At 41.4% G+C, this 13,438-nt stretch overlaps 2 protein-coding genes across 6 annotated transcripts in view; both read left to right on the forward strand.

Annotated features, from left to right (window-relative positions):
• Positions 1-9,617, forward strand: part of ubash3bb (ubiquitin associated and SH3 domain containing Bb) — a 28,935-nt gene extending 19,318 nt beyond the window's left edge. For 2 of the 4 annotated variants that reach the window (XM_052078924.1, XM_052078925.1), the window contains exons 7-14: positions 78-219; positions 1,291-1,414; positions 1,809-1,928; positions 2,025-2,117; positions 2,195-2,339; positions 5,600-5,706; positions 5,985-6,094; positions 8,219-9,617. In XM_052078924.1, coding sequence (XP_051934884.1) covers positions 78-219; positions 1,291-1,414; positions 1,809-1,928; positions 2,025-2,117; positions 2,195-2,339; positions 5,600-5,706; positions 5,985-6,094; positions 8,219-8,353 — 976 coding nt within the window. In that variant the 3' untranslated portion in view covers positions 8,354-9,617. Of the gene's footprint in view, positions 1-77; positions 220-1,287; positions 1,415-1,808; positions 1,929-2,024; positions 2,118-2,194; positions 2,340-5,599; positions 5,707-5,984; positions 6,095-8,218 lie in introns of all 4 variants that reach the window. The other 2 variants (XM_052078922.1, XM_052078923.1) reach the window with 1 other exon arrangement.
• Positions 1-13,438, forward strand: part of arcn1b (archain 1b) — a 102,295-nt gene that overhangs the window by 44,630 nt on the left and 44,227 nt on the right. The gene's annotated exons all lie outside the window — the stretch shown is intronic.

A 13,438-nucleotide genomic window follows, 5' to 3' on the forward strand; every position in this document is an offset into this window, starting at 1 on the left:
TTCAGATAAATCTGCAAAGCAACAGATGGTCGTAGTGCTCTATTTGGTGACATGCTGTATGTTCTTCTCCGTCATAGCTCCCATTCATTCTTCACTTCTGAGCCCTCTGATAAAACCATTAGGGAGAGGGGAATGTTTGTCGGACTGCTGGACAGCCGACACCATGATACAAGTCCTGGAGACACACCAACTGTCAGTCTTATTTGTCATCCAGTGCAGGTTGGTTTGTTATTTTGAGAGACGGATGCGTTACGTGACCAACTTGGCTCACCTCTTTGATGAGTGTCTTAAATGAGTTAGAATTATAAAATTAAACTTAATTTGCCAGACGGCTCTGCGCCAGATGGCGCGTTTCAGCATAGTGAGGGTGTGTTCTTTGACACGCCCCCGGTGCACTTGACAAGTTAAAGACTCAAAGTAGACAAAACTTTGTATCTGCTATAACCGCAGCGAATAATTGGTGCAGAGAGTGTTTGGGTGAATGTGATTTAAGTACAGGCAGACAGAATCTGAGCTCTGGTGGATATATTCTGATTTCATTTCTTCAAATATGATAACGGCGTGCATCGAACCCTCTGAATCATTGTTGGAGTTAATTCATTGAACACATTTTTATTATGATAAACATCTTCATCATATGTTTAACCCATTCAGGGACAGCAGTTACTACAGTGGACAGCTTATCATGTTATGAAGTTACAGGGTGCATGAAAGGGTTAAAATCGCCCCCCCGGAATATGACACAGCTATTGGTGGGGTCGCGGTGGACAGTCACACACGGACACGTGCTATCGAGGTTGAAGGGTGTTTCCAAGTACCTACTTCACAGATCTGTTGGCCAACTTTACATCATCCACCCGTGGAGGTCCGCTTGCAGTTTCTCACCAACATACCTTGCTCTCTTTGATCTCCTGCATGGACTCCAGGAAATCAGTTTCTGCTTCTGTCATGTCAAGGACTTTGCATCTCTTGTGCGCTAATTTTAAAGGGGATGAGAGGAGCAGCTTTGATTGGCTGCAATGCAAGTTTTTTGTGTTCACTCCCACAACGGTGCCAAAACCCCTTTTCTAACTAAAGCTACGTATGTCTGCAAAAATATCAAAATAAGACAGGCCCTCCTGTGCACAGCTTTACAACACTCTGCACAGCGGACTTGCACAAGGCATGAATATAGAGACCTAAGTGTAAAAAATAAAATAAAATAAACTACCCCATTAATTGCAGTCAGCAAATTTTCCAACATTGTCATTAAATTCTGTCTTTTTAATTTTTTATTTTTTTTTACAGCAGGTCCTGCGGATTACTGGTAATCACACTCGTCAGCCCAAGCGGTCATTTTTTGTTTGTCGACACGGTGAAAGAATGGACGTGGTCTTTGGAAAACACTGGCTCTCACTCTGCTCAGACAGTAAAGGTTATCATTATCCTTGTATGCTAATGCCTTTCGTGTCAGAACCTGGATCCATTTTCTGATCTGCTGAGCCTCACAAGGCTCGCCAGGCGTGCCAAGGCCTATCACAGCTGTCATCGGGCAGTAGATGGGGTACACCCTGAATTTCTTGCCAATCGCAAGGCACACATAGACGAACAACCATCCGCGCTCACACCCAGGGACAATTTAGAGTGCTTCCAGTATAACCATTTCTTGCAAATAGGGCCACAATAATTTGGTTCAGTAACCAGAGTACCGGTAACTGCTGACACATACGGTAAAATTGGGATATGAGCACCCGTTTGTCACAAGATATACTGTATCTGGTGAAGACTTTTTAGAATAACATTCTTATCTTGGAATACTTTTTTTGCAGGTAGATACGTCCGTACCAATTTAAATATGCCGCTGACTTTGCCACTGTGGGGAGCACAAAGGGATTATGACATGGACGCACCTGTGACTGTGTTTGGATCCATGCAATCACAATTAGTAGGTATGACATGTTAAAAAAAAACAAAAACAAAAAGTGTTTTCCGAAATTTATATAATATTGTCTTGATATTACAGATTTGTATGAAATGTTTTTCAGGTGAGGCCCTTTTAGAAGGTAACATTGTGATAGATTTTGTGTATTGCTCACCTGCTCTGCGATGTGTTCAGACTGCCCAGAGCATCTTGAAAGGTAAGGAAAATTCTTCGCCAAAAGTCAGTTGGATTTGACATCCTCCTAATTGCACCAGATGTGTTTCCATGGGACAGGTATGCAGCAGGACGGCAAGCTGAAAATTCGGGTGGAGCCGGGTCTTTTTGAATGGACCAAATGGCTTTCTAGGAACTCCTTGCCTTCATGGATACCTCCTGCTGACCTTGCTGCAACCCATTTCAGTGTGGACACGACATACAGGTGACAACGCATGAGAAAAATCTTTAGTTTCTGACTCTGTGTCTTTGCGGTTAGAGCACAATTATTTTGCAAAAAATTGCTCAAAACAAAGTGCATTTTTCAAAACTATTCCAACATGTATCCAAACATCGCGGTTCCCCGACAGAAGCTATTCTTTTTCTCAAAATCATTAGGGCTAAAATTAAATACCAAATACAGTCGATTTCTGTGGCTTAGTAACATACTAGCAAGAGGCAAATAAATAGCCTCCAGCCGACTGTCACTCACACCGCTTATAGAAATCTGCATTCCTTTTATTTGACTGCTTTTTCCCTTCTTTTTCTAAACTGGGCACCTGAGTATGGAAACTGAATACATTCAAATATATGTCAATACAAATACGTTCGAACGTACTTGAAGGCTGAAAAGCTTCAAAGGTCGCATTTTTTTCCTCAAAATGCTCCGGGGTACTGATTTACGCATGCGTAATGGGGAAAAAATGTCGAAGGTAGCATTTAGACTCCAACTACAATGCATTGGAGCGATATTAAAACTGTAAAATAAGAATGCACATCCATCCATTTTCCGATCCGCTTGTCCTCACAAGGGTCGCGAGGGGTGCTGGAGCCTATCCCAGCAGTTTTCGGGCAGTAGGCGGGGGATACCCTGAACCGGTTCCCAGCCAATCGCAGGGCACACAGAGACGAACAACCATCCACGCTCACACTCTCACCTAGGTATGATTTGGAGTGTTCAATCAGCCTGTCATACTTGTTTTTGGAATGTGGGAGGAAACCGGAGTACCCGGAGAAAACCCATGCAAGCCCGGGGAGAACATGCAAACTCCACACAAGAAGGCCGGAGCTGGAATTGAACCCGGTACCTCTTCATTGTGAGGTCAACGTGCTAACCACTGGATCCCCGGACCGTCCAAGAATGCACATTGGTGGCTTAATTTTCAAATGTATTGGTATTGGTTGATTAAAAATAGGTTCGATTTTTTTTCCCCCCATAATGCCACGGTGTATGTGCATTAAGGGTGTGGAAAAGAATCGATATTAATTGATGCAGCGATGCGCACGTGTGCGATGCGAGTGCATCGGCTCATTCACTGGGTATGACGCAATTGACGGGTGAAATCTAGATTCATCACGATACATTGGTGGGTATCGGTAAAATCCGATTCAAGTGGCGTTTTATTCATGTTAAACAGGGGTGGGCAATTATTTTCCCAGGGGGGGGAAATGAGAAGCAGAAAATATTGTGGAGGGCCGGTTCGAAATAGAAATAGAAAATAAAGAAGATAGCACAATGTCTTTGTATGCCAGTAATAATGTAACATTCTCCTCCACCATCACACTCAGCACCGGTTCCCCTCAAGGATGTGAACTGAGCCCCCTGTTGTTCACGCTCTACACATTTGACTGCTCTCTGACTCTTATCAGCGGTCCAGTTTGCGGAACGTTTTTAACATGATAATAATCAAACCATTCTAGGAAATTCATTTACTCGAGCCACAAGCAATTCACTCTGAGCATGGAAATTGCCAGAATCGGACTGCGTAAGAATCGCTTCCTTGTTTTTCAAAGTCTCGTAGATTTGAGTCTTTCTGACTCCAGGCATCTCCTGAATGTTTCGTACTTTGTTACCCGCTTCGTTTAATCAGATACATATCACTTTCTTCCATGGTCATTACTCTCTCCCTCTTTCTTTGTCTTCCCCTCCCTCCCTGTGCTCTGCAACCTGAAGTAACTGCGCCACCTGGTGTTGAAATACCTGTCATTACAAGTCCAAATCGAAATTAATGCAATCAAACCTCAATTGTTCACCAATCTTCGGCGGGCCGGATTAAAAAGACCAACGGGCCGGATCCGGCCCGTGGGCCGTGGGTTGCCCACCCCTGATGTTAAACGTCCCCTATCTGCCCTTTCCTAGGCGCAATGAATGCACCATCATTATTTTTGCGTTTTGTGTTGAATACGGACGGAAGCCGTGAGTCACATGCAGTGCAGTACACTACTCGCGAAACACGCGCAAGCAGCAGCAAGGAAACTACTATATTTAATGCACCCGCAACATTCAGAATTTCTGTTTGGAAATAGTATGGCTTCGAAAAGAAAGACGTAACTCCGTAATTTAAAACCTCCGTAATTTGCAAAGAATGTCGCACTAAGAAGCCATACAACGGCAGCACCACAAATATGCAGACCCACTTAAAACGATGGCACCACATCACCGACAAGTTTCCCGCTCGCTCCATCGCATCCCCGTCCAGTTCCTCATCGGACGCCAGAGAAACTCTTGGCAAACCAGGTCAGGATCAGAAAAATATCACCTTATTTTGGGGGTCCCCTTGCAGCTCACTCTGACCGCGCAAGGAAAAACTATATATGGATGACTTTTTTGGACATTTCATTTTGAGACACTCAGTGAGAGTGGTCTGTGTACACTACAATACACAGAGCAGCTTTGAGGCTGTGACTGCCACATTGTTTAAAATGTATTTTTTCCTGTCCTATGGAGATGGATATTTCATATAAGACACTCAGTGAGAGTAGTGCATTTGTGTTTACACTACAGCAACAGCTGTGAGTCTCAGGTGCCAAATTGTTTACATTTTCTTTGCACAAAACCCAATTGTGAAAGGGTTTTACACGTTTTACTGTTCATAAGGAATAAAGTGGTATCCTTTTTGCAATACCATACTGAATTCCATCTTTTTTAAAACTTTTTTTCTCTGCTTATTTGGATCATGTTTAATTGCACAATATTGCAACAAATTGCATTGTATCGTATCGGATCGCATTGATTTGAACTAAATGTGTATCGCGTCGTATCACATCGTGAAGACGGTGAAACATATCGCATCTTGTCGCCAGAAAATTCCATGTATCGTTTAAGTATCGGACCGCTTGTAGTGCATCGAGATGTGTATCGAATCGTCTTCCGTGCTGAGATTCACATCCCTAATGTGCATGCGGAAGTCAATTGTGGCATCCCATGTGGCATTATGAGGAAATGCTTCGTTTGTAGCTTTTAGCCTCCAAGTACGTTCGAACATATTTACGAGTTTGTTGTATTTGCGAGTAGCTTCAAAAGTAATTGCGAGTGCATTTGAAGGTATTTGCCATTAAAATAATTTTTTACTCGACATTGGCCACCTCACCCCAAAGCTCTATAGGTATATTTCCAAACATCATTCAGCTGTGGATGTCCGCAGTTCTTCAATCAATCATTCACATTTAAAGCACATAAATGAGCAGGTATTTATTTCTGTACAGACCGTTGATCCCCATCGGTAAGCTTACAGTGTCCGAATCGTATGAGAACTACATGAGTCGAAGCCACCAAGTGACCAAAGAGATCCTATCAGACTGCAAAAACACTGGTAAGAGTTTGGCAGAGGAGGGTGAATGTATACCTGATATGTGTTGGAATGGGGGACAAAATGAGAAAGAAATTGAGGTTAAAAGAGAAAGCACGCCTCATACATACAGTAGCTGCTCATGACCTTGTGGTGCTGAATGCATTGAGCCATTGCCTTTGTATGATATTGAACTCATTTCTATTTTCGAATGCCTTGTAAGGGTGCAATTTTTTTTAATGATGTGCATGTATTGTGACAAGCATTTGTCCACAGTTGCATCCTGTTTCGGCTTTCCTTAGGAAACAATGTGCTGATTGTAGCTCACGCCTCTTCCCTTGAGGCCTGCACACGCCAGCTGCAGGGTTTTGTCCCGCGAAGCGCCAAAGACTTCATCCAAGGAGTTCGAAAGGTTACTGGATTGCTTTTTTTTTTAATTCATGTGCTGGAGTCCAAAAATACTTTTTCTCATGATGCAGCTAGCCTCTTAGCATTTGTATACACTGTCAGTTTACCCATCATTATCATTTTGGATATCATCAAATACAAAGTGATGTTGAGTGCGCTACATAAAAAAACAAAGCAAAAAACCCCCATATCTATCTATCTATCTATCTATCTATCTATCTATCTATCCATCTATACTGTATATAAAAGCATTTAATCATAGACTGTATACAAAAGCATAGACATGCTTGTGGAGATATATATCCATGTATGCTGTAATTGTGATTTTTTTTTAACTGCATAGCACTTTGAGTTGCATTTTTATGTTTGAAAAGTGCTACTTAAATAAAGTTTGATTGATTGATATCGAAAAACTGTAACTAATAAAAAAGAAACTAAATGAAAACCTTTTTAAAAAAAATAAAAAAAACATGTTTATGCTTTAAAAACAAATGACAAGTAATGATAACAGAATTTGAAAAAGAAAAAACATGTTTATGCTCTAAAAACAAATGACAAGTAATGATAACAGAATTCGAAAAAGAAAAAAGTAACTTTAATGAAAAATCCAAACTGATTATAACCCTGGTTCTTATGAATGGATTTCAGTTTTGTTCCTCATCATAACTTCAAATGTACCGTATTTTCTGCACAATGAATGGCCTATTTTAGAACTGTTTTCATATGTAGGGTGCACTGCATTGTAAGACGCAAAGAATAGAATATGCTGCAATTCATGGATTATCAGCTAGGGGCACACTGTTTTGATCAGAGTAGAAGACAACATTGTTTTGATCAGAGAAGAAGACAGCAGTCTCAGTCTGTCACTGAGACAGACCCAACAGAGCAGTAAAAGCCACTCCCTAATTGCTAGCAAAATTGCATTAGCATCAAAGCCGTATTCCGACGGTGACTTTGTTGAACGAGGCATGATGAAGGTAGCTCAACTTGTATGTCCCGAGACGAGACAAGCTTTTGCCAATATTAGTCTGACGAGGAATACTCTAGCAGACAGGATTTCGGACCTATCAGAAGACTAAGACACTCAATTTAAAAACAGAGTCAAGTCATTTTGTCAAATGTTTTGTAAAAGATATGTTCGTTAAATGTCAACATTTTTCGAATGTTCTTATGCGTCTTTATACCAAAACAAAGGAAAGACATGATATTCTGGTTATTTATAGCAGAGTATGGTATAATTTTAATGGTCCGGCCCACTTGACATCTACCGAGGCCTTATGTGGCCCACAATGTGAAATGAGTTTAACACCCCTGATATAGAGCCTTTACAACCGCTGCAGCTGTTACAATGACAACTGGTCACAAACGCGGACATGAAACGTATAAATACAAATGGCATTACAAAATAATAAATGAAAGATAAAGGTGATGAAGACAATTGATTCAACAAAAAGGCACACAAACCTTTTGGGCTCACATTCACACGGGGCTAAATATCCTTTGAAGTCTTTAAGTAAGTTTTTGAAGGCAAACACGAAGCTGTAGCGTCCATTGACGAAAAGAGATAAGTTCACTTCTCCTGTCCCACGTAATCCACTTCAAACTCCAAGCCGCGACTCCCAGTTCCAAATCCGCATCAATGCTCAGCGCTAACGCTCCTTTCTTCTCATCGTCGGCTCCTCAAGCCTTACATCCATCCAGCCCCAGACCGTTCAACAGCACCGATCTCTCCGCTGAACAAATATGCTGCCCATTACAGGCGCAAGACCGGGACTGTCCAGCAACGACAGTCAAATGGCGCCGACATTCCTCCCAGTCAAAAACAGCGCTGGTATCACATTAGATGCTTTGTTTATCTTCTAATCACAGTAGATGATTACATTAGATGGCATAGGAACACTAATAGAGAAACAACTGAATCCGGAACATAGCGTTACAGTCTCTTTATATTAGGCGCATTGGGTTATAGGGTGCACTGTCGGGTTTTTGAGAAAATCGAATGCTTTTAGGTGGGCCTTATAGTGTGGAAAATACGGTACATGCTAATATGGGTCTTTGGAAATCCTGATCTGCGGCACTATGAAATCTAAACGGAAACATTTAGTTGGACTCTTTGTTTGTTTTTCAGATCCCTTACCTGGGCCTCTGCTCTTGCGAAGAGCAGGGCAACTCGGGGCAATGGCGGATGGTCGACCCGCCCGTCCTTCCACTCACACATGGCCCAAACCACAGCTTTGACTGGAGGGAGACACTTTTACATTAATAACATTTGTTTGATTATCAATCCCACGAAGTGCATCCATCCAGCGGGATACAGCAGAAGTGTAACGACACGAGACGAACATCTCTTTAGAAGCACCAAACACTGGGCCTGTCGACAGGAGTTTGATGTTGGTTTAATGAGTGACTCAAAGGAGACGTTCATTTTGGCACTGCGGAGATAATGACACTCAAGTACAGGTGGATCAAACTCAATTGATGTATCTTCATCATAAATCTCAGGAAATGTTAGTGGAATCTCCAAAATTCAACATAACCCATACATTTTTACATGAGCCTTTTCTGTAATGCATGTTTTGTTGAACTGACTGACATTTTATTTGAGTGAGCAGCCAGATGCCTCACCAAATCACAGTAAGCACCATTCCTAGTTCTGCGGTTGTCATTGCGCTCTTACTCTTTGTCGCTTCTGGCGGCATCCCCAAAAGTCAAGGGGAAAAAAAATCTAAACGTGGTTGCGGAGTGAATTATTTAGATGCTCGCTGAGTTGCGGCCTCTCAAAACGTGATGAATCTTGTCTAATCAGGCGTCGTGATGCGTTTGAGGTTCCACTAGGCTCCGTCAACACCGTTTGCATCGTTTCTAAAGCAAAACAATATGTAATAAGATAACTAATAATAACTAATGAGGACGGCTGTGACTGGGTAAAAAGATTAATTCATTCATTCATCTTCCGAGCCGCTTGATCCTCACGAGGGTCGCGGGGGGTGCTGGAGCCTATCCCAGCTGTCTTCGGGCAGTAGGCGGGGGACACCCTGAATCGGTTGCCAGCCAATCGCAGGGCACACAGAAACGAACAACCATTCGCACTCACACTCACACCTAGGGACAATTTAGAGCGTCCAATCAGCCTGCCACGCATGGAATGTGGGAGGAAACCGGAGCACCCGGAGAAAACCCACGCAGGCCCGAGGAGAACATGCAAACTTCACACAGGGAGGCCGGAGCTGGAATCGAACCAGGTACCTCTGCACTGTGAAGCCGACGTGCTAACCACTGGACTACCGGGCCGCCCTGAATAAAAGTTGGTCTGTATAACGGGCCGCCGAAAAAGATTCATACACAGTAATTCCATTCTCTTTGTGACACCACTTTAAAAAAAAACTGAGCAGGGACTCTACAACAATTATGTAAGATAATCAAGAGAAAAAGAAAATTGAGCATTGTCTCTTTCTCAACACATTTTTGGAGGCCCATCCCCTTTCTGAGCAGGAACTCTACAACAATTATGTAAGATAATCAAGAGAAAAAGAAAATTGAGCGTTGTCTCTTTCTCAACACATTTTTTGGAGGCCCATCCCCTTCCACCATTGTTGCTTTGTAGTGCCTCTTCCCATCATCGCGTGTCGATGACGTAGCTGTGCAACCATGCTTCATGCTTGACATGTTAATTGCTCGTGGATTCCAGACTCGGGTTTCCATGAAAATACTCACATATGGTGTCTCACAAAAGTGAGTACACTCTTCACATTTTTGTATCCATTTTATTCTACTTTATATCTTTTCCTAAAACATTGATGAAATGACACTCTGCCCCAATGTACGGAAAGTAGTCAGAGCGCAGCTTTTATAACAAGGTAACTTGTTGTCCTCTCAAAATAGCTCATCAAACAGTTACCGTTTTACTGTCTAACCTGCTGGCAACAAAAGTGAGTACACCCCAAATTGGGCCCAACTGAAATAAAAGAAACAGGAATATACTGTATTTGAAACAGTATATGTATTTTTTTTTTTTTAGCCAACATGTTTGGGGGAAAATAGGCCCCGAACGCCAAGTAAAGTTTAAAAAGTAGTACCGGTAGTTGAAACCATCATTTTTTAAAAATCACGGAGATTAAAGCCACTAGCGCTTTATAGTATTTGGTCGCGCGCGTGCGTGTGTGTGTGTTTGTCTGTGTGTGTGCGCGTGTGTGTGTTTGTTTGTGTGTGTTTTGAGAGCAGTACCACTTAAATTATGATGAAAACTTCTGAGCCAACTACCGTAATCAATTTAACCCTTTCACGGACAGCGGTCACTGCAATGGACAGTTTATCATGTTATCAGGTAACAGTACACGGGGCATGAAAGGGTTAAAATTGCGACAATGGCAAGGTGAGGCTGCTCCATCGTACTATACAAGCAAATGTTAGAGGAATCTATGAGCTAAATTGTATCATGTTTAAGTTTCATTTAATCTGGGCACATCTAAACGTTTGGGTGCATATCCAGCACCCCCCCAATTCCTGTGCACAAAGCCGGAGGGCTGTTGAAGTCCACAATTCGCACGTCAATACAGGTGGGCGACCACAGGGGAGAAGGCGAAACTCGGTCACAAAAGGGGAATGAATAATTCGGGAACAGCTGTTGAGCAACAAAAGACGAGTTCAGAACACCCGTCGCGCCCAGGCGACATTGGCCATGCGCAAAGTCTGCAACATGTTAATTCGATGTAGAGAAGACAGAAAAGGCGCCAATGTACTGATGGTTCAAGTTTGAAAAACAGGTAACCAATCACTACAGAGGGCCGGACCGGGGGTGCGGCATGCAAATATCGGGGGCAGTGTTTTTCTTGTATTTTGCATATGTTACGATAAAATGTCAAACTCGCGGAGATGGGACTTTGAGTGTGATCGCGGAGCAACTGACCGTCGTTCGCTCTCAGAGGTCCGCTTCCGCCGATATTGAAGACAATTTTCCTGTGTGCCGAGTCGTTTCTTTAACTTTGTCCGATAAAATCTCTGACACCAAAGCATTTAATTAAATATAAACTAAATGGCACATAGCTGGAAGCACAATGGTTAATGATCATCTTAAAATACATTTCCCGAAAAGCTTAACGCGTTCTTTTATTTCATTTTAGTTTATTTTTACTCTTAGAGCGCTTAACTAATGGCAGCACGGTATCCAAGCGGTCGGTACGTCTGCCTCGCAGAGGTCCAGCAAGTTCAGTTCTTCTGTGTGGATTTTTCATGTTCCTCCCGCACTTGTGTGGGTTCTCTCCAGGGGGTGGACTCTTTTTTTATCAGCATATACAGTATGACAGTTATGAATGTTCTGTTATGAATCACCTGTACAGTTTATTCACTCTGTATTATTTTCTATTTTTGTGTTGAAATCCAAACACCTTGGAAGCCAAGCAGCTTGAATGGACTGTGTTCCACATTGGAGGTTCCACGATATCCGAGTATAGTCAATGTACAAAAAAAAAAAATCAACACCGCACTTGATTGACAGCCAAAACCTCTTGGCAGTAGAAGTGAATCTCTCAGCACAAAGAAGTTCATTCCAAACAAATTTTAGCAAAATAATTTAATTTAAAATGGACACAGCGGTGTTGTTTTGTTGTGTGTGTGGGTGGGGGCTGGGGGATTGCTCAGGTCATTTGTATTTTCATTTATAATACGCATAATATAAACGCTTTCTTTTTAGATATACAGTAGATGCTCACGTGCCCGCTTTGACTAATCACACTTATGTTTTTGCTTGCAGCACTTAGTTTTTGTATAAGATCAATATTTTCATTCTCCCCAAAATTTATTTATGGACAATACTTTTTTTTTACATTAGTTTCTTCTACTACATAATTTGTAGATTCAACTGTTAGTTTAATGATGGCCTCAAATGGCAAATCTTGCGTCTCTCCGTGTCAGGAATTTTTCACCATCTTGGATAAACTAACATTTATTTGTGGAGGAAATTCTGGGACCAAAAAAAGGATAATATTAAATTACATGAATGCATTTTATTTATTCCGTGGACAAATCAGCACTTTTGAAGAGCAAAAAAAGTATCATATAGTATTACATAAATGCATCAAATGTATTCCTTGGACATATTAACAATTTGTACAACATATTTATTTTTGATTGAAGATGTAAGCTTGAAATTGTTTTTTTGGGGAGAGGTGTGGGGGGGGGGGTCAGAATTAGGTTGTGTAAAGTGCTGATTTTGTTTGTCCATATTATGGTTTCTTTGCATTGACTGTAGAAGGGAGTAAGATAAGATATCCTTCATTTGTCCCACACTGGGGAAATTTTCACCTCTATATGCAAAATTCCAATTCATGTGAAATGTTTGTTTGCTATTCTTGAATATTTTTTTTCAGCATGGCCTTTTATTTGTGTGTGAAATTATATTTCCTCATCTGTAGCTCTGCCTCAGAAATCATTTTTATTGGCCAAGTATGTTTTGTGTAAGACACAAGGAATTTGTCTCCAGTAGTATGAACTACCCGATTATTGCAACTCCAATAAACAAAGATATATATATATATGTAACCAGGTGAACCTTACTTAGACGCTTGAAGTGAAGACTTCCTTGTTTAACAAATGCAGCACTGTCATTTTAAGAGCCACACTAGATCAAAACATGCGGGAACATATGCAGCGTGTGAGAATCAGACCAGTAAGGGTGACATGCACGACGTGAAGGAGGGTAGTCGCTGTACTGTACCCACTGCTTGTCCCAACTTGATACACCCATGATCGTCATCGTAACCCGGGCGATATTCAGGTAATTGGTAACTAGTTTACCATGACGCATGTTAGATGTTAATTTTGGACAGATGATTAATTAGTTCAATGGTATTTGTAGAGCACAATATCTGGAGTGGTTTGGTTTGGAGTTTGAAATCTACCACTAGTGAGTCGTGTGCACAGCTGTACAGCGTAAGTGTTCGCAATGTTATAAGATGTAAATATGTTTTTTTTGACTGTGAAATTATATGAACTGTGTTATCTGTTCTTTAGGGGGGAGATCATTTGTGTTTGTCCATGTGCTTTGTACACACCCAACACACCGGAACATATCGAGTAAGTGTGGCTGCATCTCAAAACATTGGGTTGTAATGATTATTTGTTCTGCACTAAGAAGTATTGTGGCTTGGAAATAATGTATTTTTATTTCTGTTTCCCTATTAAGCAAGCCACTGCTGTTGTCTATTGTGGCGTAATTGTCTCATCTGTTAAATGATTTTCTTTGATCTCTTAGATCCCTTTTCGAACTCTTAAAATTTAGTTTACATCTCAGACTTTCATCTAAAAGCTGTACAATTTTGGTTTTGGTTTGGTTTGTTTATTGAACATATTT

Source organism: Hippocampus zosterae, chromosome 10 (genome assembly GCF_025434085.1).
Source record: "Hippocampus zosterae strain Florida chromosome 10, ASM2543408v3, whole genome shotgun sequence".
Lineage (NCBI taxonomy): Eukaryota > Metazoa > Chordata > Actinopteri > Syngnathiformes > Syngnathidae > Hippocampus > Hippocampus zosterae.